The 27838-nt window shown below is 34.3% G+C and overlaps 1 protein-coding gene across 1 annotated transcript; it reads left to right on the top strand.

Moving 5' to 3' along the window:
- Positions 1–293: 293 nt before the first annotated feature.
- Positions 294–27675, top strand: LOC136821648 (laminin subunit gamma-1-like). Its single transcript, XM_067077856.1, has 27 exons — positions 294–1143; positions 3138–3371; positions 3629–3734; positions 4504–4671; positions 4953–5443; positions 5744–5911; positions 7145–7399; positions 7802–7982; positions 8415–8564; positions 8887–9165; positions 9486–9834; positions 10568–10820; positions 11797–11919; positions 12271–12550; positions 13001–13227; positions 13492–13669; positions 14096–14289; positions 14601–14694; positions 15451–15588; positions 16429–16679; positions 16867–17175; positions 17506–17901; positions 18464–18747; positions 19238–19379; positions 19911–20087; positions 20859–21003; positions 26949–27675. Exons 1-27 carry the CDS (start codon positions 604–606, stop codon positions 27089–27091), a joined length of 6255 nt encoding a protein of 2084 aa, XP_066933957.1. The 5' UTR covers positions 294–603; the 3' UTR covers positions 27092–27675.
- The last annotated feature ends 163 nt before the right edge of the window (positions 27676–27838 follow it).

The following is a 27838-nucleotide window of genomic DNA, read 5'->3' as shown; positions in this document are numbered from 1 at the left end:
TTTGAACTTTATTGCATTTTTTGTCTTTTTTTCTCTCAATATTCTTCGATTTTTAGTAGTTCAAGGTTTTTGTTCAACTCAATTCAGAAAATATTTTGCCAAAGCCTTTTACCAAGCATATACATATTTGATCATTTATTGGATTCTCCCAACCATCCATAGCGTCTGTCAACAAATTTGAAATTCGGAAACATGTAAATTTACGAAACCTTGTGAAGTTTTCACCTGTATGGATTGAGTTGGGGACCCCATACGAAGCAAGCCTTTTTTATTTTTGTTATTTCATTTTGTTTAGACTTTTTCTCATCAAGAAGAAGAAAACTTAACAAATCGATAAAAGACTTTTCGAGGGAAGAAAAAGTATAAAGTTGTGAAACTATTTTTGTGTGTTATCAAATTACCATGAGAAATCACAGCTTTTGGCCGTTTCATAAAACGTTATGACGATCAACAATAACAAATTGATTTAATGTTTTAAGAGTAAAGTGAGCAGCTTTCAAAATTCAAAAACGATCGAGCTTTTTGATTGATTAACTGTTGCTGAATTTTTGGAGCAGGAAATTGACTGTAAAAAGGAACACATAATATACAAGAGACTGCAAGATGAGATTTGAATTTGTCAACATTATCTTCATCACAAAACTGTTTGATTTTGTCACTTCACAATGTGCAGATCAGCTGCCTTGTTTTGCTGCACCGTTAGATATTTCGAAAAATGAGGGATTTAACCTGAACATTAACTCTTTGTGTGGTTCACCGCCTGAAGATTTTTGTGCTGGTGTTGATTGTAATTTTAAATGTGATGGAAATGACCCTACCAATAGTTATTCCCCTTCAAGAATAACTGATGCTTATGAGCTTGAAACCTTCTGGAAGAGTAGGAATTTTGATGAACCAGTAACAATGGTGTTTGATTTTGGATCAAAAATGATTTTACATCAAATTACAATAACCTTTCAATTTGAGTTTCCAAATGGCTTGTATATTCAAAAATCTAGTGACGATGGCACAACCTATCTTACATTGATGTACTATGCAATTCGCTGTAATGATACTTTCCAATTAGCAGAAGCTAACAAATATAATAGACTGGATGTTCTTTGCTTTAAGCTAAATCCAACATCAAATCAACAACTATATCAGGTATATAGTTAATTAATGGTATTCTTTTACATATTTGTTTAAAGGGGCTAAGCAGGGGCTGACAATCTTGGAATAGAATCAAAATAGTGAGGTCCATGCTCTATCTATATGGCCACAAAAAACATTAAAAAAAGTAAAAAATACCGAGTGACTCAGAAAAAAGTGTTTGATGGCTGAACTGTCGGAAATAATGTGAACTTTTATAATGAATTCTTTTGTCATTATAAAGAGGAAAGGCAAACTTAAAATTTGGTATATACAGTATATAACTTTTTAAATTTGGTTCAATGGTTTTCAAGTCAAGCTTTTCAGGTCACAATATGCTTTTGAAAAAGTCATAAATTAACGTAATGTTATGCAGAAAACCATATATATACAGTATTTTAACTTCTTTAGTGACTTTTATGAACTCTATTAATGATTTCAGCTAATTTTCAACAATTATCCTAACAATAGTTTACTGTAGCAAAAAATAGGGCAACAGTAATAGCTCTCTGCAACGCATACATCACAATTATACGAGTTGCAATTCCACAATTCAATGTGACTCAATTAAAGATTAATGCAAAAGTTGATGGGATTGGAACTCATATAAACACATCGAGAGTAATGATTATGTCAAAAATAAAATCTATTTAATTAGATTCAGTCCCGGGGGGGGGGGCACTCAAGGTAAATGACCTACCAGACGTTCGGCCCTTAAGGGTAGGTTTTTCATAGTTCAGCTAGTGCACTGTAAGGGTAGGAAATTACAAAACTGCACTGAACTGCACTGTAAGGGTAGGAAATTGTGATAAAAGGCCAATTTTTTGGTAAAATTGGCACAAAATTGGTCAATTTTGGAGGAAAAATTCCACATTTTCTTGGAAAATTGCAAAAATTTTCACCCTTACGGGCGAGAAATTTTGAAAAGTGCACTGTAAGGGTATGATTTTTCATGGAAATTCACTGCACTGTAAGGGTCCGATTTTAGAAGCCAAATTTTGGGCCGAACGTATGGTCGTTTTCAGATCGAGTGCCCCCCCCCCCGGGGATTCAGTGTGGTGTGCTATTCTGAGCGATTTTTCAAAGGAAATTTTGTGAAAAAAATATGCTTAATTTGATACCAACTTGATGACCTGATTTGCAAAAATTTTGATACAATGAAAATATTTTCTATATTAGAAGAATTTCATATTTTATGTCTGTCAGGCTAAATTGGTAGGCCAGTTGCGATTTCATATGGTTTATCAGGGGGTTGATTTGAGTAGGAAATAAGGATTTTGTGGAGTTTTGAGACAAAAATCTCATTTTCTTTGGAAAAAGCAGTACATAATACGTTGTTGTTTCAACTGAGTGTCTGAAATTTAATTTTTCATACATGGTTGAGTGAGAAATTAAGCACTCACTTCAGTTAAACCCCCGCCCAAAAAGGGATTTGAGTTTGAATTGAAGAATCCCCTACAGTGACTGTCAAACGAAAATAATTCTGACGTCAATTATTCAAAATATCATGTGATGTCGCTGCAAATTTTTGAATTTAAGAAGGCGTGTCACTTTCTCTTCCATCCATCCACTAAATGATGTACTCCGGTCGTTGATGAAAAACTAATTCAAATTCCCCTTAATATAGAATTAGAGGGAATCAAATGTACCATCTTTATCATTCTGAGGGCTTAACGATTTAATAAAATTTCAATTCTTTGGAACAATAATTATGAGTGGATGAATTTCATGCAGTTTGAAGGTTTAAATATTTTTGATTAGTTTCAAAATGAGGGTTTAAAATGAAGAAAATAGAATAAAGTTTTTCTATTGGACCAAAAATATTTTACAACCTTGAACATTGCTGAATTCAAAAACACTATTCAGATTATATTTAATTTATCTTTGAGCTCATTTTGATCATCAGCTTGTGGACTGTAATAAATTGTTTTAGAAATGCTAATAATGATTTTCCTTAGAAAATACCTGCAGTTCCCAAAGTTATTTTTAAAATGTACATTCTATTTTAGATATCATATGCTCCAAGAAGAGATAATTATGTAGCTACTGAAGTCCTGAAAGGAGGTATTGTAAGAGACTACTATATTGCAACAAATGTCAAAATTATTTTGGAAGAGTTTTTCAAACCATCAGATTTCAACCCGAATGTTGCTGATAGAAGAAAGTTTTATTTTGCAATACGTGATGTTGATATTCAAGCATCGTGCTATTGTAATGGAATGTCAAACCAATGTGATGACAAGGTAACCAGTAGCATGCTATTACATTTCTGTTGTTCTACATAGTCTTTCTCCGAAAATTTGAAAATAAAACAAACCTGAAATAAAGCTGTATCATTCATAACAACCACAGCATATCATGTAAACTCCCTTATGAATACTCCCTCCTATAATTAGTGATCATATTTCGTTTTAAATAATTTATTTTTTAGTCCTTTTAAATATATGATATTGTGATTTGATGCAAATATCTTTAACCATCATTTTTACTGTTTCACAAGGATTTTGGGAAGTGTGTTTGTCAGAAAAATACAGAGGGCAACAACTGTGAACGATGTAAACCACTTTTTAACAACAAACCATGGACATTTGGACAAGCATGTGATGGTAAGCTTGCAAGACTGTCAGGCTTTAACTGAAGTTTTACAAATCTTTCATGCTCACTATATTCAATGTTTTTTTCTAAGCTTCTCAGTCTCAAGGGGGCTGCCATCTCTGTGAAGCCTTTTAGTTGCACAACTCAGCCAAAATCAATGACATCTTTAAAATCTGGGCTAATTTGTGTCATCACAAGAGAATTATACAAATAAAATGGAACACTCCAGTAAATCAAACAATACAGAACTTTTTTTAAGATTCAAGAGCATTCTAAGAATGCCAAAAAACATTTCAATTCATTTAAAGGAATGTCTTAGAATGAAGATGAATTTCCAAGTCATTCTTGAACGTTCTTCTGGACACAAAGGATTGTTTGTGACAAGTGTTCTGGTGCGCTGTGGAAGGTTCAGGAACACCTCTCAAGACTGTTCCATTTCAATTGTATTTTAAATTGCTTGTGATGACAGATTAGTCATCAATCAATTTTTTGTCTGAGAACAATAAACTTAGCTTTGACAACTGAGCAACCGAAAAAACTTTAGGTATAATATTCCTTATCAAATAATATCAAAGCCTGCAAAAAGAAAGTATAATCAGCCAAAAACAGTTTTAAAGACTTGGCCAGTGAAACAATAAAATATTATGTATATGTCAGATTTGATCATTTTTATAGAAAAGTCCTTTAAATTTATTTTGTGTTCATTCATTATGAAGTGTTCAGATTCATCTCTACTGATTCATTTACATCTGACTGAAACAAAATTTATGCACATTTTAGGATGTACCTGCAACAACCATGCATCATCTTGTTTTTACAATGCTGCCAAAGGAGTTGGTGTTTGTCAGAATTGTATTCACAACACAAAAGGAGATGAATGTGATGAATGCAAGTCTGGTTTCTTCCGCAACACAACCTTCTTGATATCATCTCCTGAAGCATGTGCAGGTTGATTTCTGTTACTTGTTATTTTTATTAATTTAATTTAATATAAAAGCTTTCTAAGCCAAGGCAATTTAGATTGTTTCATTTGAATGTTTTTATGTAACTTTCCATACTTATGTTGTAGCAAATGAAGTTGTTTAAGTTAAATAATCGCACTCATTTCACTGCAATATTTTCTTATATTTTCAATATTTAAGCTTGACCAGGTCACCTTCTAATCATTCAAAACAAAGCCTAAAATAATTTGAATAATTTACCTGAGCTTTTTGCCTTTTCCATTTTAGAATGTGATTGTGATACTGCAGGAGTGTTATTTGGCAGCCATATTTGTGACCCCTTATCTGGTAAATGCATTTGTAAAATATTCGTTGAGGGTGATCGTTGTGATACATGTAAAGATGGCTTCTTTGGTTTATCTGGTGAATTAATTCAAGGTTGTGACGTATGTGATTGCTCAACATCTGGAACAGTGGCTGGTCAACAAGTTTGCAATAAAACATCTGGTCAATGTTTATGTAAAGAGGGTTTCACTGACCGCCGTTGTTCTACGTGTAAACCAGGTTATTATGGATTTCCAGTCTCGGCGCCATCTCAATGTGTAGAATGTAATTGTAATCCATCAGGTTCTGTGAACATGACCTGTGATCAATCAGGACAATGTTTTTGTAGAGACTTTTATTTTGATCGAACTTGCAGTTCAATACGTATTGGATACTTCTCAGCTAATGTATGGCAATTATGGTTTGGATCTATTTCAGCAGTTGTCTCTTCCCCAGTAAGTTTCTATTTACCGTTTCCCCATTTTTAATCTCATCAAATTATGTCAAATTGTCCCACTAAAATTGAGCCTGTTTGTTTTTTGGGAGATAAGTTTTCGTTCATTAATTTTATCCTTAACACAGTTGTAAAAAGCATATAAAACAAAAAACTGTTGTAATGCATTAAAAATTTATCAAATGCCATGTTTTTAAAACATGCAAATTTTTACTACATGTTCTCTGCTTCTAAAAGTTTTTACACTTAACCATTTTAAATTAACAAAAGTTTTATTTTGGTGTCTTTTCTTTTGACATAGGTTGCCTATACTTATCGCTCAATCAACATTACTGATGCTAGTGGAAACACTTTTTTTGTGCTTGGCTATGTTCTTGGTCTTGATCCACTTGGTAGGGAAGTCACCAAGTTAACTTATACTTTTGATATACCTGGTATATCAAATTATGAAGTCTTTGTGCAGTACATGGTAAGTTTTTCAAGTTTTTTTTGAAACAGTTGATGTTTCTAGATGTCATGTTTGATTATAATCATTCTTTTGAATTCATTCAAGCAGAGGAATGTAAAGAGAATGAAAAACAGCTTTTCTGATTACTCAAAGTTCAACGTTCACTTCTATTGAAAATTCTATTGTAAAAACGTTGATAAGGTCATTAAATGAAAGTCCAGAAAAGACGGCTCGCCATACAAATCTGACGGTTTCTACATGATTTGACGATAAAAATGAAAATTTGTTTTTTCTTTTTTGCCGATTACTAGTTTAATTTTTAAGAATAAGCAGCAATATTTTTACCAATGTATAGCAAAAGAAATTCTTAACGCAATGATGTTAAATTGGTTCTTGTAAAACTGTCAGAAGTCGAGTAAAATCAAGATGAAGTTATAATTTTCTCAAGCTCTAGCTTACCATATAATGGTGCGGTCATGATGCGGTTATATCAGTAGAATCGCTAGGAAATTCTGAGCAAGAAGATATAGGTATCTTTTCGTATAGGAGAGGTGTACCCAAAATATAAGCCCTAAAAGTTTGCTCATAATCAGGCTTGAAACAAAAGAATTTTGTCACAACACGCTAATTATGCAGATTTTTTATAGGGACAACAAAAGAAACCTATTTACTTGACATAAACTCCCTTAAGGGCAAGAGACCTGGTATATGACGAGCCGTTTTTCCATTGTTTTCAAGAAGCTGTTCTTCCATCTCTTTACATTCCTCTGATTCAAGCATCCCGCTTATCAACATAATGACTTTTTCTTCTTGACTGATTTCATAATTCGCTACCGTTAAGGCAAAAGGTCCAATCTCAAAATTAGTGTTTTAGAAAACGTCGAAAACTCTTCTCTAACTTAAAATTATAAGATTGGTCTTTTCTTGTAGTGGAGAAGGATCTTTTCTAACAAGAGAAAATTGCCAATCTCTAAATTTTAAGTTAGCAAAGTAAAACATTTTTAGATTTCTGGGACACATATTTTGAGATTAGACCTTTTGCATCAAGGGCGGCAATATTGGAGTTTTTAAGAAAGAGGTCTTACCCAAGCATGCTTTTACCACAGTGGTTTTTTAAGAAATAGGTTTTGTTCAGCTTATCAAAGTACAGTACACAACAGTCACTCGCTAATTTTAATCTAAGATACAAGACATTATTAATTAAAGATGCCAGCAAATTATACTTGCGTATTGAGTTTATTATTTTCTTCCCAGAGTGCAAATGACTTCTCAAATGCTCAAATTGTATTCAATTTATTGAGTGGATTTACACGGTACTCTTGTAACAATGGGGCAAACTATGTGGAAACTAAAGTGGCAACAACATTGGTTGGAAATCTTCCATCTGCAGATAATACAGCGTCTTTTGGTACTGCTTGTTTAACGAGAGGAAGATATTCAGTGGAGCTTTGGTTTCCAGCAAACAGTGCATCTTTTCAAAGCTCGACAGCAAAGATTTTCATCATGGCGGTAATAACATGTCACAATAATCTTTTTTTGAATATTATAAAAATAGATTAGATTGGACTGCATGTTGTGACTTCTGCATTATGTCAGCAATGCATTTTAATTTAGTAAAAATAATCTTAGACAAGCATCTATTACTAAGGCGAAAAAATGTCAAACATTTTCATCCAACATGATTACGCAAATGCATCCAACATTGAAGCCCATATAAAAGTGACATCAATCTCATAAAGACGAAAATCAAACTTCATCCAACATGATATCCAACATTTTTCTTAAAAAGTTGCAATTTTATATTATGACTCGCACAAATGAACCCAATATTTCATGCAACAATAATGTTGGATCCAATGTTGGCGCATTTGCACCGGCCTTAAATATAACAGGTGATGCTTTTATTTTTAGATGCTCCTGATACCAAAGTATCAGCATTCTGTCAGATACCTGTCAGCAAATCTGCAAACCAAAGCGCAAATTGTCAAATATTATGGACTAGCACAAAATCTTCAAGTTTGGTCACAACAAGAAGCCCAAGGAGCTGTTTATATGTCCTATCTGTATGGCTCTCTGTATGATGATGGCTTTTGTAAGTAGTCTTTTTTTTGTTTTGTTTTTCAATGGTAAAAATGTCAAATTATTCTGACATTATGAATTATGTCTCTCTATTGTTGCGAAAATTTTTCACACAAACCTTACAATAACCAGAATTCAGGATATTCAGTTCTTTTCTTAAATCTTCAATTAAGTCAATTAGTTCTTTTTGCTTTGTTTAAAGTAACCTGTTGGTGAGAGGGTTAGAAATTTGTCATTTCAAATAGTGAACTGGAAGAAAACCTCCAACAATAGCTTGAAGATAATTTTCAAAAATAGTAAAACACTATAAAATGAAACTATAAAAATAGTATACGATAACGACCGTAAAAATTGTATAACGGGTTCAATACCTCACTTTCTATCATTCTATATAGTATGACACTTAAGACAAGGATAGAATTCTTAACTTTCTCTACTTTTGTAGCTTGTAATTGTGATCCAGTTGGTTCAATCAATCCTGCAGTCTGTAACACTTATGGTGGTCAGTGCAACTGTAAACAAAATATCTATGGACGTACTTGTTCAACCTGTTTGCCAGACCATTACAATTTCACCTCAGGTCTAGGATGTAGAGGTAATGTCACTTTAAAATGCATTTAACATTATTTTTTTCATCAAGTTTTGTGGCTTTTTTTAAAGAAAAATGCCACAACATGACAAATCGTGCAATGAATGTATCAATTATAAAATCTGGCTTGATGCAAACAAAACACCTGGCAACGCACTGAAAGATAATGAATTCATTTAGCTAGGGGACTGTTTCTTAACCATTTCTTATCCTAAAAACCAAAGTTTTTAAAACAAGAACTGATAAAACACCGAGAAAAGTTCTTTTTCAAGAGCCTCTTCGTTGTTTTATTCCTTTTTTAAAGTAATACTTTTTTCTCTTTATTTAGAATGCGATTGTAATCTTGAAGGCTCTGACAATAATTCATGTGATCCAAACACTGGCCAATGTCCATGTAAATCTAATGTCATTGGTCGTACCTGTAATAAATGTGCTCTCAATTATTATGGAATTTCAAGTGCACAAGGATGTCGTGCTTGTGCTTGTAATCCGCTTTATTCCGTTAGCTCCTCTTGCGATCAGAGTGGTAATTGCAGATGCAAGCCGGGTGTCAGTGGAGCCAAATGTACACAGTGTGCAAATGGATATTACGATTTGACCATCAATGGTGAGTTCTATATTCTACCAGTTTTTGGGTTTTTAAACGTCGGAAATCTTTTAAGACTTAGCGCGTTCATAGCCTGGGTTCAGATTCTGGGATTTAACAACCCATGAAACAGTTTGGGACAATTTGGAATGTTGCAGAATGTTGTTGCATTTTTTATTGAATAAATTAAGCTTCAACGCTAGAAATAAACAACGCCTGCTCCCATGATTGTGATTATTTTGGTTGTATAAGAGAATTTACAAAACTTAAAAGCTAAGCTGCAAAAGCTAATTGTTTTTGCAATCTTAATAAACCGTGAAATTTCTTTTAAATAATTTCAGGGTGTAAATCGTGCGATTGTAATCCTCTTGGTACAGCTGGTAATAGATGTAATACTGCTTCTGGAATCTGTAATTGCAAAGCTCTCACCATGGGCGAACGATGTGCAAACTGTACCGTTGGGTATTATGGCTTCAGTTCTGAATTCCCAGACACTTGCTTGAAATGTCATTGTACTGGTAAAACGAGTGACTGTGATGTTGCACCAGGCTATTACATTATGTTTGTGAATACAACGTTTTCGACACGTCGGGATAATAATCTGTTAGAAGGATGGAAATCTGTGGATGAGAATGGTGTAAATGCTGGCAAAGGCTCTTGGAATTGGGCACCTGAATATTCCATTGAAAGGTATGTTTTTGCGTTTGAATCACACTGTGATGGGTACACTCATAATGTTTAAACATATTAGCGAGTCAGGAAAATCTTTTTTTTTTTATTTATTTTAGCGAATCACGATTTCAAAAAATTTCGCGTGGAAAAATTTTAGCGAATACTCGTCTGACAAAAATTTCGCATGGATTGATTTTAGCAAGGGCAATGATTTTGAAGAAAAAATTAATGCACGAAATGTTTCCCTGAAAACAGTTTCATCCTTTTCAATGCAGTGACATGTCTTTGTAAATTTACGCCCCTATCCCCGGTTAGTTTTTTATAAAAATATGAAAATGATAAAAAATGAAAGAAAAACATACTGAATTTTAGCGATCTTTCGATTTGGCGTGTTTTAGCGAGATTTATTTTAGCGAAAAAAAATAGGGAAAACTCGCTAAAACGTTAAAATTAGTCTCGCTAAAATTTCTACGATTAAAGTAACTGATGTTAACTTTAACACCACTAGGAAAGAATTTTCCAGTTTTGAAGAGTCGAATAATGTTTAAATTTTCGTACCTGGGATATCGTCAATAGAATGATTTCCAATAATTTGACGTTATTCGACAAAGGTGACCTCGCACCCAGTCCTATTTAAGGTTTGCGTGGTAAATCGACCGAGCGAGGTATCTTTGATGTATTAAAATTAGGGCTAGTGTGAACATAATGATATTGATGGATAAATTAATTAAAAGACTGTCCTTCTTTCTAGGGGTTTCTTGAAAGTTGACGATACCAACAACTCGCCACAGCTCTACTTCTCGGCACCAGACATTTATCTCGGTAACAAGCGTTCTTCATACATGTACTATCTAACTTTTGACATGACACAACAAAGTGTGACAAACCCACGGAACCGACAACAAGAAGGTGACATCATCATTAAAGGGAAGAATCAGAATTTCAAACTGGTGGCTCTGGTGACGCTTGTGCCTTTACAATATCAAAGATTTCGATCATACAAGGTGGGTATTACAACTTTCTTTCTTTTCTTTTTTTATCTTATCAAGAAACCTAAGTACATTGAAACTTGTTTGTTCATATATTTAGGATTTGTGCTAGATGATTTGACAATAAGACAACTTCGAAGGGGTTCTTGATCGGGAGGGATGAGCTGGACTTTTTATAAGATACTTCACTAATTGGTCATTTGAAGTGATAGAGATGACGCGTTCTTTAGAAAAAGTAACAAAATTGTTTTATTACTGGTTAACGATCAACCAAATCAAATAAGAGCTTGTAAAAACTCCAGCTTGTCCCGATCGGGAAAGGATCTCTGTTAATGAGATGAGGGGTGATATTCATGAGGCCATAAACCGGGGCGGATTTTTGGGTAAAAATCTAAAAGGGTATTCAAAAATAAGTCAAAAATCCAGAATCTCCAATACAATTCTTTTCTGGAGTAGCTCTTTAAAAAGATATCGTATGTCTTTTCTTTAACTTATGCTTTAGACAGCCCTTTCTAGCCCTAGAATTGGTATATTTAGGACAGAAACGTTTGTTCAATTACGTTTCCATCAGTTAGCACGGAAATACTTTAAGGGCAGAAACTTTGCGGGCAGAAACTTTCGCGTTTTTCGTGATTTTGATCCTTTTTCGCGAAAGTTTCAGCCAGGTAAAAAATTAAACCTGAAAAACGCGAACGTTTTTTTCGCGAAAAATAAACTTTACTACTCAGTTTTGCACTGTTTGCTAAATTTTTGCGTGTTTTATGAGTTTTTGTTACCAAAAAAGGTAAATTTTATATGAATTCGCGAAAGTTCGCTCTGTAAAATTTCGGCTAAAGCCATAATTGGTGAACTTAAATTCGCTAAATTTCGCGACTTTCTGCCCTTAAAGTAACAGGTTTTTTACGTTTCTACGTATGACCGTTTTCATGAAACTTACCCTATATCTTTTTAAAGTGTAGTTAGATTAACGTTCATTTCTGATTTCCTTCAGATCAAATTTTATGAGAAGAATTGGTTCAAGAACACACCATCAGGAGACAATCCGTCAAGTTTGGAAATGTTGAATACTTTAAGCGATTTAGAATACATTTATATACGAGCCAAGTGGACTTCGGTATGTGTTGTCCTTTCAAATTGAACTAGTTGTTAATTCATTCCAACAGTAAAACAGTATAAGGAGAACTTGCACGATGTTTGGTCGAATTGAAACCACTAAACAGAATTCATATTTTTGCTGCCTTTATTAACTATAAAGAATATTGATCCATAAGAACTGAATCACTTTTTCGCTGCATTTTATTACATCATTTGTTTATAGTCTTAAAGCATTGGTGACTGAACAGTAACGCATTGTTATATAGTAAAGTCTGACATCCCCGCTCCTCGTTCGCAAGCATGATTGATTGTAGAGTCTAACTTTTGAAACAATTGACCAGTTACATTATCATCCTCCTCTTTTTTTTAGAACGATGGTGAATTCTGTGGCCTCTCAAACGTTGTCATGCAATACAGTACCTACAATATTGGAAGTTCTACCGGACTTACACCTGCCCGTAATGTAGAATATTGTAATTGTCCGGTTCAATACAGTGGACAATTTTGTCAGGAATGCAATGTTGGATTCACCAGAGATCCACCCAATGGCGGTGCATCGGATGATTGCAAAGCTTGCCAGTGTAATAGCCATGCAGCATTTTGTGATAAAGCTAATGGAACTTGTTTCAACTGTTTACACAATACAAAAGGTATATCTTTTTGTGGATTTTTATTTCTTCGGTCAATTTCGGATGACGTTTTCTAAATGTTGAAAAAAGGAGAAGAAGAAGCAAGATCGAGAATCATCAGAAGCTAAACTTTTCTGAGCAAAATATGAAATTTTTCATTTAAAATCATATCCTATAGTATTAATTGAAAATAAAAACCCATAAGATGTGCAACCAAATCAAAATAAAACATAACACATTTTGCAAATTAAACGAATTTAGGGTTTTTTTAAAGATATATTACAGAATCTTATTTGTTCGATAACAGAGAGATTTAAATTATAGAGAGTATTTTAAGAGGATTTTCTCCCTGACGGGAACTGAGAATAAGTTCGAATTATACTATAAAGAAAGATTCGAATGATAGAAGTTGGAATGTATAACCGGGAGTCGACTCTAGTAATGAAATTTTTGATGTTTTCAATTTCTTAGGAAACAATTGTGAATTTTGTAAAGACGGTTTTTACGGTACCGCCACCAACAAGCAACCAGATGATTGTAAGAGTTGTTTATGCCCTGGTGGACCGCACGCACCGAACCAGTTCGCTACGAAATGTTCACTAAACAATGATAATTCACACACGTGTACGGATTGTCAGACGGGGTATACAGGACAACGTTGTGAAAGATGTAGTGATGGATATTATGGTAATCCTATGGTAAGATGTGACTTGACAATTATTTTATCCAAAAAGCCTTTAATCATTATATGCACAACATCGTCTTACTGTCATCCAGAAAAAAACCTTTATATGTCAATGGTGAAAATGTATTGCCTTGCCCAGAGGGCTATCGAATTTTTTTTGCAAACTACCATGCCGACGAGGTGAATTTCCAGGAGTAGTAAATTATGGCCCCTTACAATAAAGTTGAAGTGTGTTCTTTCAAAATTTATTTTATTAAGATCGAAATTTTTGTTTCAGGACCCACGTGGCAAATGTCAGAAATGTACTTGTAATGGAAATATCGATCCTTCGGCTGCCGGCAATTGTAACACGGAGACTGGTGAATGTTTGCGTTGTTTGTATGACACCTTCGGTAAAGAGTGTGAATTTTGCAGGCCTGGTTTCTTTGGTGACGCAATAGCAAAATCGTGTCGAGGTGAGTTCCATTGTCTTTTTCCTTCATCTATTGCTATTTCTGGCTATTTCAGCTTTTTTGTGGCTCAACCTATAGTTTATGAAGCTAATTTTTTAAATGTGTTATTTTTTTCAAATTAGTAGGCAGTAAAATATATTTTTAAAGATTACTAAAACTCTTTGCCCCTATCTGACTAATATTAATTTTAATGAAAATTCATATTTCCATTGAGAATCATCTTTGTAATTAAAAGTGAATCGTTTTTTTCAGATTTTCATATGTACTTCTTTTAGGCAGGGATTTTGCTAGGCTCGTTGTCCATGACCCAAATTTAATTCGAAGAATTTCAAATAGCCCCGTTTTTATTTTCGATCGCAATGCAAGTTTTTCGTCATCGTGATTTACGGCGTCACTTACATCATTTCCCTTATGTTTTAAAACATCTAGCTTGCTCCTGTAATACTCTCGGTTCAGTGGATACGAGTTGTCAAAACATGACTGGACAATGTAATTGTCGTCCCAATGTCGTTGGTAGAATTTGCGATAAATGTGCAGAAAATACGTATGATTTCAACAGTGCTGATGGCTGCAAGCTTTGTCAATGTCATTTGAAAGGATCCAAAACACAGCAATGTAACCTGGTAAGTTCGTTGAGATTTACATAAACCCACTAACCTTTGTATACCCTGGACCAAGCTATATCTGTCATTTTTGATCGGAGTTTTTTTGAAAGTCTTACCCGAAAAGAAGCAAGCCCGTGTTTCTCCTTAACCCGGAGAAAGTTTCCTATCGTGACACGGCTCTCTTTAGCTTGTTTCAGAACTGCGAAGTATCGACCAGGTCATTAGCAGTTATAGACACCATTTCCGATTAAAACAGCGGAAAAACTGGAAAAGTTTTCCATGCAATTAAAAAGTTGATTCCTTTTGTTGAAAATTCTTTTCTTTGTTAGGTAACTGGCAAGTGTGAATGCAATCCGCGTGTGGAAGGGGATAAATGCGATCGCTGCGCTACTGGATATTATGATCTCGACAAAGGATGTTTACGTAAGCAGAAGTTTTTGTTGATAACCCTACTGTTATCAAAAGTCAAATTTTGTCTTGAAAAGTTTTAACAAAAATGGAATCTTGTTTAAGAAATTAGAACTAATAAAAAACTGAATATTATGGATTGGGGTTTTCATTCAAAGAGCTTTTCTATACATGTAGATGAAAAGCATACCGCAGTGAATCTAAAAATAGACATTGATTTTTCTGTTTGACCGAAATTCAATCCCATCACCCTTCGCGTTAACTACGCCTGCATGCAAATTACACTCAACTACAAAGAAAAAGTAATGACTTTCACGACTTTTTAATTAAGAAAAGGATTATGGGATTGATTTTCGGTCAAGTATTAAAAGTAATAATTATGACGTTTGCATAACGGTGTGCTATTGAATTTATTTTTACCAGAATCTCTTTTGTTTTTCATGTTACCTGTGTCCGGAAAGCTGATTCGGAAAAAACTGTCTCTGATTAAAGTTTATCGGAAAAGTTTAGACACTTTGCAAAATATTCGGTCATGGTCCCACTCTTGACTGTGAAAATTTTGGCCATTCCTTTCTTTGACTCTTTTTTAACGAATCTGCGAAATCAAATTCTGCGAAACACAAATATTCTCATGATTTTGAAAATCACCTCTAAAATCGGTCTTTTTAGGGTAAAATAGGCCATATTGTAGAAAGATTCAGCGAAAGTTTCTTCCCTTTAGGTACCCGATAAAGTTACTAACGATTCCTTTGTTTTCCTTTGTTTTTTCAGCTTGTAACTGTAACACGTCGTTCACAGTATCAAACACAACTTGCCATCCACAAACTGGACAATGTCAATGTAGAGATAGTTCGTTAGGTGGACCATATAGCGGTCGCACGTGTAGTGAATGCTCGGTTAATGCCATTGGTAAGTTTACCGTGCTAACAGACCTTTTCATAAATTCCGTCACTAACATCACATGCCTCGTTTTGAAATTAATGCCATGGTGATTAACTCCCAGCGGATTTTATTAAAACTACTTTCTATTCATAAAATAATCGTCTTAAGGGACATAATCACCATGGTAATTATTTGAATGCAAGGCAAGTGATGTTCGTGACGTAATTTATGAAAAGGTCTATTCTGTTTACAGGGTTGGAGAAAAGTTATGAACTAAACGATGTTTAATTCCTAGGGGTTTTATGAATTTATGCGTCAAGAACCACTTTTCAAGTTTAAATACATTTTGTTAAATTTAATAAACAACTCAATATCAAAGTTAAAATCCTTTCCTTTTTTTCAATGCAAGAGATCTTTTTACACCTAGTTGATTTCCATTAGATATCTAGTGTCACCAAAATCCCAAACTTTCTTCTCAAATAATAGGCTATTTCAGAAAATTTTATCTATTAAAGGAGGTCGTTTTGGAAGGTCATAGTCGTCACTTTTTTGTAATGGGTGAATAAGGGAAGTTTTTAAGAGGGCATTTAATTTGGCGGATCGGCACTGAAGTAATCTTTGACGGGAATTCAACTTGGCAGACTACGAGTTTCAAGGTTAAAAATTAGGGTGAAAATGTTGAAAATACACCCGTTTAGGACTTAAATAGTGAAAAATCTAATGAAATATGAGAAAACTTAAATTTGGCGGGAATTTAATACAGCGTATGGGGGGAAAAAAATTTGCCGAAAACTTAATTTATCTGCCAAATTTTCTTTCTGCCAAAATTTCTTCCCTTAATAACTACTCTTGTTCGTTCTAATTCAGGGACACCCCCGCATTGTGAGCTTTGTCATTCACCGTGTTACGACAACTGGAATAATTACATCAATCGAGAGGCTAGTGAAATCGCAAGAATGCAGGCTAATGTCACTTCACTTCTTTCAAAATTCGGTGGAATGAGTTATGAACGGATTGAGATGGAACTAGACTGGTTGAATGGTAATTTATCAGCCGCTTCAACAGCCTTCTCAGGGGCTAGATATAATACGAGTGAAAAATTGGAACAGTTCAAAGTGGTACGTCACGATTCTATGTTTTTTCGTTAAAAACGCTAAACTGACGAGAGATGTAGTTTTTGTTTGTTAAAAGCAAGTTCATACCTATCTTTGAGTTGGGATGACATTTCTTTCGCGTTTTGATGGAACTGGAACTGATCAAGTACTTAAATAATAATTAAATAAAAATCATTTTTCCCTTCCTTAGATCGAGACAAAGATTGTCGAATATGAGGGTGTGACACAAGATGTGGAACAACAATTAACCTCATCTTCAGAATTCTTCACAACGACTGTATCCAAATTCGATGGAACAGTCAAGTTATCAGCTCAAGTCCCACAACCGTCAGCGCTATCATTGATCAAGATACGAGTCAGACGTGATGTACATTTGATACCGATCACTGTCAATGCGTCTTATGTCATGCAGATGGCGGAAGGCTTTATAGCTAGCTCCAAAACAAACAGAGTATCGGGAAGGGCCATCTTTATGACGGTCCAAGACCAATACGAAAAGGTAACCTATTTTAAAGTCGACTCTCTCTAATTCGATATTTAAAGAGCGGTGAATTTTCTTCGAATCAGAGAAATACTCGAATTGCCGGTATTATTTAATACCACTTTCCACTGACATTTAACTTCAAATAACATAGCTGGCAGAAGTACGGAAAAAGAGAGTTTCAGGTTTTATCTTAAAAGAAAACTCATTTCTGACAAAAAGAATGGAAGTGATCTTACCCAAATCAGAAGAAGATAATATAAATTTTGAGAAACCATTTTGAAAAAACAATTTTTCGATTATTTGAATTTGTTTCATTTCGAAATGTTTTGCTCTGTTTCATTGTAGGTTGTCTCATCTAATACAACGATAGCTGACGCTGCTCAGAAGTTATCAGAAGCTGTTTCCGATCTCTCAAAAGCGGCGGCCGAGCGCTCCAAGGTCGAAGATATCTTGGATACGCAATACAAAGCCGCATTTGCTACCAACACATATGAGCTAAAGAAAATTCATGACATTGTTGCTAGTATTATGATTATGCAGAATAAGACTGTTACCATACACCAGGCAGCTTTGACCACCCTGGAATCGGCGAAAATGGTGATTAATCAGGCTGAAGCGAACGCTAACAAGCGGAGATCGGATGCTTCGACTGTTGTGCAGAAAGTCAGTAGAATGAAAGTTGAAGCTGTCACATTGAAAACGAGCGCCATGAATCAGAAAAAGACGGCAGATGATTTAAAGGTATGTGCTTATTTGCTGTGTAATGTCTATTTTCCGTTTCAGACGAACAACCTTGCTTTGACCACTGCTTTCGGTTAGACAAATTTTAACATGAGGTTCCTTACGAAATAAAATTTCTTTAACTTATAAAGGGGGATTTTAATTTCTGTAAATGTGAAATACGACAACCAGCTGTTTTTATTCTCTGATAGTGGCTAGTCCCGAGAAAAGGTTTTGCTTACGCCAGTATTACAAATTTGAAAGATGAATACACTTATTAGCCCTTTCAGCAGCGCGGTCAGAGGACTGGAAATTGATTTAAAAAGGATATTTTTTCTCGGTGCACGGTACTTTTTATCTAAACATCTTTTCTCACCTCAATGCAAGAGTATCTTATATTCTTCACAAGAGCACTCCTTCCCGTTGTCGAAAATACTTCCGTGTATTTTCATTACCAATCTCTTCAAAAGCTGGCCCTGATGCTAAGGTTGATAAGTCTATTGGTCTTATCAGGTGCCTTTTTGACCCCTTTCTCGCATCTGTGTCGTACTTTTTCTGATTTTTTCTTTCATTTCATTTATAGCGTAAAGTTGACGACGTTCTCCTTGACGTCCAAGAAGAGCTACAAAAATTGTCGGACGCCGTTCTGTCCATTGCGCAATCACGAAATTCGACTTTAAATATTCTGAACTTAGCTTACGAGATTACTAATATGACCATGCCCATATCACTGTCCGAAATACAAGAGCTGTCCGAAAAGATTCAGAACACGGCTATTAACGAGGGGATGATTAATTCAACTTTTGCTGATGCTCAAACTGGATTAAGGAAGGCACAGGAAGTCCAAGAACGATCCAAAGAGGCTTTGTAAGTTTTGAAAGAAGCTCAACCTTAACCTAAGAACAAATTTAGAACATTTTAAGACTCAAATTAAAAAGAAACAACTTATTTCAAGGCCGTTTTTAAAAGTTGAAGATGATTAATAACATATTTCAGCCTGAAAATCTTTGAACAAATTAAACGATCCTCAGCGAACGTGTTAGGTTAATATGGAGTGATTTTTTTCTTTTTCTATTTCTATTTGGTTGAGTTGCAGGAGGCTTTGAGGCCTAATGAGCACCCTGTTAGCACCTTGGACCAACCACCCAATTCCCATGGGGTGGTTGGGTTGGCATGGGTTGACCCGGGCGAAGGTTCATTCACTTGCCAAGTGAACCGCTGTGAGTGAGAATCGAACCTCGATCGCCTGTGCAGCAACCAAGGTCACTCACCACTATACCACAGCTCCTAATTTCAATTTCGAAAATAAAGGCTTTTTCATCAAAATATAACATATTATCTTCTAATAACATTTCAGGGATTTATCGCAAAACACACTACAACAAATACAAAACCTGGAATTGACTATGTCCCAGTCCTCTTCCATACGGCAAGAATCGATCAAAGTACAAACTGAAACTGACATCATGATACGACATATACAGAATATCTCGGCTGAGGTAAAAGCCTCTTATACTTCTTTTCAACATTTTTTTGCTCGTTCAGCTTGTAGATTGTCAGGTTAACAGGTCGAACCTAAGATTCTGCAAAAACTAATAAGCATAGGATATTATCCTAGTTACGTTAAATATGTATATACGTGCTTCTTCAGTGTAGCTGGCTTTTCCGGCGTTTGTTATAATTATAGAAAAGTTACGAGAAGTGTTTCATAAGCTCCAAGAAAGGTTCAGATCGAATCAAAAAGTTGCGCTAGCGTTTGCAGAAAAACATTCTTCTTTTGTAAAAATCAAACATTTGTTGAGACTTTACTTTTCAAATTTCTAAAGTACCTCAATCATTCTTTTCAGTGAAACGTTAGTCAATTATTTAACTTTTTACTGGTGAAGGAGGCTATTGTCTTAGACGGGGGGGTAATTTCCGGGGGCAGTTGTCTCTGGGAAAATGTCTAAATGCAATCGACCTAAAATCAAGACTTCCAACCCCTTTCACCTAATTTGCATGCATTTCGTTTCTATCCGTTTTTATTTCAGATTGAACAAGTGTACAGCACTACCAGTGGTCAAGGCGGTGAAACATTGTCTCTGTTGAAGTCAGCAATCACACAAGCCGAAAGTAATAAAATGTGTTTTGTAAACGCGAAATCAATGATCGATAATGCAACAGTTGTATCGCAAGCTGCTCGTAAAACTGCTAACGAAGCATACGGTGTATGTATATTGTACAGTTCGTTATTTGAGTTAACTCGTTGAGAGCTTGAAAGTCATCAATTAATGTACCATTTCCTTAAATGTGCTTACGCAGCATTTTTAAGCAAAATAAAGATGAATGAATATCTCCCCTTTCGGCGTCGCTTGAGAACAAACATTGAGAAATTCTTTTATTTATTCTGCTTTGTCCATGCGCGTCTCCTTGCTATATCATAATGAAGAATAATAACTTTACTCTTAGGTTCCAAATAAACGGGGGGGGGTCGAATAAACGGGGGGGTTGGAAAATTTTCTAGATTTTAATAAACGGGGGGGCCTAATTGCCGGGGGGGTTGGAAATTGTACTTTTGAAACCCAAAAATATAAGGTAAAAATAGGCTATAATCAGGCTATTTTATATCAGACACATGTTTCATATCAGACACGTTATTTCATATCAGACATATATTTCATATCAGGACAGTGCCTACCTATTGTTATATAATTCTGATAAAAGAAACAAAAAAAATTTTCTTTTCCTCTTTCTGATCAATCTTTTTCCACACCCATATAAATCCAATGTGTAAAAGCTTGTAAATTAAAATTGACGAGTAAGCAAATTATATCACTCTTATTTATAAACAAAACCTTTAAGTGATTACTTTGGACTCCCAAACAATATTTCGAAGAGTTCTACGCATTGGAAAGATTGAAAGGTTCACAACAGAAGAAAATGTCAGACGTCCAGCCAAATTAGGTCTAAATGAACCAATTGACTCTCTTCCCCTTCAGATTCACCAAACGAACAGTGAGCAAGTCCCACAGTATGCCAAGACCATCAACGATCTCTACATGAGTACTTCTACTATTCATACGCAAGCTGAGATGGCCAAACAAAGTGCTGACAAACTTTTTGATGACGTCACTGAAGCTGAAAGTAAGTTATAATTTGTTCATCTAGTGACTGGCTTTGAAAAAGATCGTATTTGTGGATAAATTCAGATTACACGCTTTCTTTTATAAAAATATACTTTATAAGAATTCTCATGATGAAAATTTGCCAAAAAATTAAGAATATGCTAAGAATATCACCATCATGGAATTTGGTAACAGAACCTTAGAATGCCATTTTTAGAGCATTTTTAACTGTGAATTGTCAATGTTATCCCCTATTACGGCTCAATTGACCGTAGCAAGAAGGTAGAGCATCCAGCTACGGTGCGCAAGGTTGTGGGTTCAATCCCAAAATGGTACTTGGTGCCTCTCTGCTTGATGCTCAGCAACTAAAGAGACGGATCAAGGGTAAGTGGAGAAATCCAGGGAAAGGAGTGGCGCCCTCCCCTACCTTCGGGTAGACAGCTACACGAAAAGGGAGCCTTCGGGTCGCCCTCGACTGCGGTCGCAAACTTACTACTTACGGCTCAATACTTTCACAAAATTGCCATTTTTTATACCAGTATGTATTAATGTTACATTTAGGTTAAATTTTGATCCTAATCAAACAAGAATACTGTAAGAATTATTTTCTGAAGATTTTCCCAAAAAAGTCCATGATGAAAATGAAAAAAACACAATTCTTATTATGGGGTCTCAAATATTATAATGTCGAGAAAGTAAAGAACTGGAGAATAATTTTATTGCACACACTTCGTTACACACGGCTGGGGCCCATAAACTGGAAAATGTCTGTAATAAAAGTGTCTTTGAATTAAGACAGATGACTTTACCGTTTTCTAAATAATTGGGGTTTTTGTCGATCTTAAACAGTTTGGAATATTGGATTTCCCCTCTTTTGGAAACCTTTTCTGCTCTAGATTCATCTTTGGCCCAGTGAGTCGGTCAGAAATTTCAGACTTTTGGAAACTTTTCTCTTTAAATTCATCTATGGGCCAGTCGTGAGCCGGTTAGAAATTTCAGACGCGGGCGCTGGAAACATTATTCTATATATATATTCTATAATTCAACTTCTACTTTCCATTGGTTTAAAAAATTACAGTCTAATTTTTTTTGTTGAAAAAGAATACTTTTATACACCTTTTCGATTGTACCCGACAATTGCAACGCGGGCATTTTTTTGTCCGTTTTACCACCCTAAAACTGTCTCAGTCTTTTTTTCGCACCTAAAGACAATAGAAAAAAGTGTAAAAAAAGGATTGCATCGAGTTTAGCGTGGTAAATTAAATAATAAAGTGGCTCGCGCCTGACCGTGTGACTATATAGTCGAAAAAGTGTATTAATAGTCAAATTTAGGCCCACCTTTGAAGTTGAATAAAGAGGTATGATTAGGCAGTAATTGTAAAAGAATTATAAAGTAATAATCACCATTTTGTAAGATTACAAGCTGAAAGAAGAGGCTCTCAATTTTGAACTGTGTGTCTGTGAGTCAATTCTTATGATGTCATTTTTGATATTTTTCTTTGCCCCACAGCAATATCGCGTGTGCGTGCGTGTGTGGTATTATTCCGCTCCATATTTAAAATTGGGGGTATATTATGATATACAAGTGGCTTCCTTGACGGAATTTACTCTGAGCCTCTTTTTATAAGAAACTGAAGTTCAGTGATGCAACTTAACTGTCTGTAGACGGAATTCGAGCAATTTCTATATCGATAATATTTCTAGGGGGTAATCCGAGAAGGATTTCCAAGTGATCTAAAGGAGTGTTCTATACATTTTTCCAGGAGGTAAAAGACTGGTTTTAGTTCTTCCCCCCTCACTTTAAGGTACGAAATAAATTTCGCCAAGGGTCTTTTTTTTTACCCACATATTTCCAAGAATTTTCTGTTTGCTTTGAAGGGCCTTTGAAAACGTTCATCCTACCCTCTCAATGGATATTTAATGGAACACCCATTTTCTTTCTGTCATATAAACCTTAGAAGAGAATCCATAAGAATTATGTCTTATTTTGGAGATTTCTCCAGATTCGCTAGAATGCTGGTTTTTTTTACCCTTCGTCAGCTCCTGAACGGGAAATTTCCCCAAAATGAGTGACGAAAAGGTTACTATTGATGATGTCGGTTTCTTAAAAAATCCGTCGGTATTACGGTTTTGGCAACCCTTATTTACCCTAATAACTGGATATCCTTAACACTTTACTTTGGAGAACAAATTATATTTGTAAAAATCAATCAATTTTCACGTTAAAGAAATTTTTTATTGTAGTTTTTATGAACAAAATTTATTATTAAAATACCGCAGGTGACCAACGAAAAAGTATACGAGTTTGTATAAGTTGTCTTTTTTGACGTTTTTTAACTGTTTTTTATAATGACTTTTGAATTTTTACCTCCATATCTCATACTTTTCCACAATTAAAAAATGATACATCAAAATTTAAGTTTGCCTTTCCTCTTTACCATGAAAAAATAAATTAGTTAAAATTCAATTTTTTCGTACACAGTTACCCTCCAAACTCTTATACTTTTTCGTGGGTCACCCGGTATTTTTCTCTAAAACCCCCCTAAAAGCCTTGTGCGTCCATCCAATGAGAGCGATTTTCAGGGCACTGTTAATTCAGGCCACCTGTAAGATTTAATTATACAGTCACGGAACCACTTCTGTATTATTATCGTGAAGTCGTGCTTCAATTGCCACCAGTTTTCAGGACCCATTGTTTAGCAGTAGCGTAGACAAGGGGGGGGGCGCAAAATTTGTTTAGGAGAACAAATTTAATGACACTGTTTATATTCATAATATAAAAAGATAATTACTTTGTCATAAAAATCTGCTCAACTACACAAATTTAGCGCCACCACCCCCCCCCTTGTGTACGCTACTGGCTTTTAGGTCCCATTTTAATGCACAGCTTGATCTCTTGTTCTAAAAATGGCTTCTGCTATCTAAGATGCAGATGACACTATAAACCACGAGATTCCTTTGTAATTTTAACCAAATCTTTTCTTAAAAGCCCATTAAAAGCGTCAGCATCGACGATTAACGAACAATTAAAGTTATTGTAATCTAATCACCGCAGATAATTATTTTTAGGGTAACTTTTGGGCGATAAAAGGATGGGCATACAGTGTTTTAGCACTTAATGTAGTTGGTTCTGGTAGAAAAAAAAGTGACTAACTTATACTGAGAGTCATACTTAAAAATATACACGTTTTTTATAAGAACGGTATACGAACATAAGCATCCTAATAATATTAAGAACAAGTTAAGAACATTTTAAGGCTTTGCAGCAGACTCTAAAGTAAAATACTCGACTTCTTAGAAAATTGCAGGAAAAATACTCTGGTAAATATAAAATGCTAAGAACATTTTAAGGCTTTGAAAGAAACTAAAAAAAAATAAGAACATTCGAAGGCTTCAACAATTTTGGATGTTCTCATAGAAAAAACCATGTATCTCAAATCACGTACGCTGTTATTTTAAGTGCTTAGTTATGCCTTGAGAGAAGTGCATTCGTCTTTGATGGTAGAATTCATCTCCTATTACAAAACATCTCCTGCTTTAAAGGCGTTCTTTTAAAGCTATTGCTGTAGAATCCTACCTGGCTAACCTATTTTTGCATTGACAGAAAACACACCGTTTACTACTCTCGAGCACCGCATAGCTGAAAAACCAACGCAAAAAAAAAACGCAGAAGAATCGACATAAGAATCAGCTTCAGATTGTTCTTATAAAATTGTTCTCATGAAATAAAAACGTCTGTGTATTTTGAAACCACTTCCGTACTTTTTAAAATCCGTTCTCCACTTTACCACGGATATCCGGAGGACTAATATAAAATAACAAAAATAGATTCTACGTACAAATAGACGCCTATCTTTCCAATAGATCTATATATCTTTTTTATAAGAAACGGTAAATATGAGGCTCAGCATTTCTTTTTTTTTTGGTACTTTGAACCTGAAATTGGTCTTAAGACTTATTTTATGGCTTTTTACCCTTTTGCTTCACTCTTTGTCTCTTTACAATGCATGAAATTTACTAATTCCAAGGTCAGCATTGTTCTCAAATTATTCTATTATATAAATCTATTGACAAATGGATATTTTTAATAACTTACTAATTGATCCAAATTCAAGGTCATTTCCGCCAGTTTAAATACTTAAAATTACTAATAAAGAGCAATTTTCTTTGCACTCTGTTTCTCTCACTTTTCGTTAATTTTTTTTTTGTATTGCATCAACGCGGTAGTAATGATTAAGGATTTCAATATAATTGATATCTTAATTAGTGCACCTGCTTTTTACTTTATACGTTTTTTTATAAGAAAAAACTCAATATAAAAACACCATTCTTTGATGGCAAAAATATTAAGAACAAGTTAAGATTTAAGAACATTTTAAGTTTTTTCGGACTCTAAGACACCCAACTTCTTAGGAAAACGGACAAAAATACTGAGAAAACGGTGAAAATAAGATCATATATCATATTTAATTACATTTTTGAGCTTAAAACCCAAAAAAAGTTAGGAACATCCGAAGGCTTTAAAGATTTTGATGTTCTTATAAAAAAAGTGTCTTGTAAAAATAATTTTTCAGAACGGAAATTCATGTAATGAATTGTTTTTCAGCCAATCAAATTTAGTCAATCATTTAATGGAAAAACGGTTAAAAAAGTTTTATTTACTGAAATTACATTGAAAATCTCCCTCCTCCTGTGTCGTCATATCGTCCCCCGTCCCCATTTAATTCAATTCAAATTTACAGTGTGTCCCAAAAAAATGCGGGCATATTTTTATATAAAGTAGAATCCTCATAATTTAAGTTAAATTTTATTACTTGATTACTTAATATTTCAATCTCAAAATCCTATTCAATCATCTTGGGGATTGAATATCTATTGATTTGACTGAAGAGAATTTTAATCGTATTTTAATTATTCTAAGCCCAGTTTAGGTAATGAGTTTGTAGGATTTGACTTTATATAAAATTTGTCTGTTTTTTGGGACACACTGTAGCTTTACTTAAAGCTTTAAAATCTTTGATTCTTTATCTTTAACTTGGCTCCCTGTCCTATAGTTACGTAAGCTTAAAAAATTTCACAATGACTTTTCTCAAGTCAGTTAAATTTGAATTAAATATACATTAATGTAATCGTTGGCTAAGCAAGGGCGAAACAGCTTGTTAAAATTGTTATTATTTTGTAAGTATTTTAATGACAACACACTAATCTTTTTTTATGGTGCCATCTAAGTTAAATTACCTATATCGTTACACCAACGTTCCGCCTTATCTTTGACTAAATCAGCAGAAAAATCTGATTGTAATAACAAACACAAAAAAGTTTGTGAAAATGCTAACTTTCAACCTTTCAAGCACAGATTCAGCTTTCAGAACTGAAATTCAATATTAACACCCTGTTCTTTACAAGCCCACAGACCCAAAATATCGTTCCAGTGGAATAATATTATACTCTTTTGTTGGATTCAGTACTTTCTTTGCTTGTCATTTGTGAATCGAGCCACGCCACGGTCACGCCCCTATAAATACACGCTTTATCTTTAATAAGAATTTACTTTATGATGAAATTGGCCAAAAAATTAAGAATACCACCAACATGGCATTTGGCAACTGAAGCTAAGAATGCCATTTTTAGAGTCTTTTCCTTTTCCCTAGCAATGCTAGCTTGACGTATATATTGCATGCTAGATTTAAGCTGGGTTTGCATCCTAACTTAAGAATACTGTAAAAATATTTCGAAATAATTTTTCACAAAAGGTTAAAAATATCCATGATGAAATGGAAAAACACCATTCTTATTAAAAAAAGCGTGTAATCGGGCCATAACGGTATCTCATTGGGTGGATTTAGTACTTTTTTTTCTTGTAGTTTGCGAATCGAATGTGCTTGCTTCTTACACTAGCTGGTAAAAGATTTTTTGGTGTAAATTTGTAATTTTAATGTTGTAATGTTTTTTTCATTTCTTCAGCACTGCTGAACGATTTCAATGCCCAGAAGAACGAAATGGAACAGTTAAAAAGTGAAACCATTAGCCTGGAAGCAGAACTTAATGATCTACTACTGAAGTTTGAGGCTGAAAAGATCAAGTTTAAATCTTGCAATAATCCTTGAAGTTAAATGAATGGATGAAGATTGAATGACTGAAATTTTTTCAGATCTGCGTGCAGTAATTGAAGGTATATTTATTGCTTTTTAATTCAATCTCTTGAGATGAGGTTTTGTATTTTTGTTTTTGAAATTTTCATGGTAATTATCTTGCTGGTGCTGTACCTATGCTGTACCTATTCGATTAGATTCATTTTTCAAGTTTCACAAACAAATATTTTTTTCTGATCTTCATCACTAAAAATGCATCACAAATTTTCTTTATACAAAAATGATAGCCTTCGATGGCCAAATTATAGAGAATATTTTAAGAACATTTTATGGCTTTATGGACTCTAAAACACCCAATATCTTAGTAAATTGCACAGAAATAATCACAAAATGGTAAGATTTAACAACATTTTTGGCTTAAAACTCAAAAAGTTAAGAGCACCCTTCAAGGCTTCAAAAATTTTGGATATTCTTATGAAAAAAAGGTGTATGACACACGATGCACTGCATAATCATTTGTATTTTTCTACAGAATTTCTTATTAGTTTCTTTGTTAAAAAGTACAGGGAAACCTGCAGTAAAAGCTCAATCCTGGCCTTATCTGGGATACAGATGGTGATGAATGATTCATTTTGTAAAATAGGCAGTCGAACTCTATTAGCTTTAAAGCTAGTACATTTTTGTACACTTTTTTTCGACTTTAAAGAATATACACATTAACATTAACATTAACATCTAACTTGACTTTAATTTCATTCTTGA

The sequence above is a fragment of the Clytia hemisphaerica genome, unplaced genomic scaffold (genome assembly GCF_902728285.1).
Source record: "Clytia hemisphaerica strain Z4C2 unplaced genomic scaffold, Clytia hemisphaerica genome assembly, whole genome shotgun sequence".
Lineage (NCBI taxonomy): Eukaryota > Metazoa > Cnidaria > Hydrozoa > Leptothecata > Clytiidae > Clytia > Clytia hemisphaerica.
This window is presented reverse-complemented; position numbering and strand designations above follow the sequence as displayed.

Bases quoted from the DNA above. Each gene is read 5' to 3' on its own strand.
- LOC136821648 (XM_067077856.1), top strand. From the start codon at position 604: ATGAGATTTGAATTTGTCAACATTATCTTCATCACAAAACTGTTTGAT. The intron at 10,821-11,796 runs GTGGGTATTACA...GATTTCCTTCAG, and splicing joins AAAGATTTCGATCATACAAG to ATCAAATTTTATGAGAAGAA. The intron at 17,176-17,505 runs GTAACCTATTTT...GTTTCATTGTAG, and splicing joins TCCAAGACCAATACGAAAAG to GTTGTCTCATCTAATACAAC.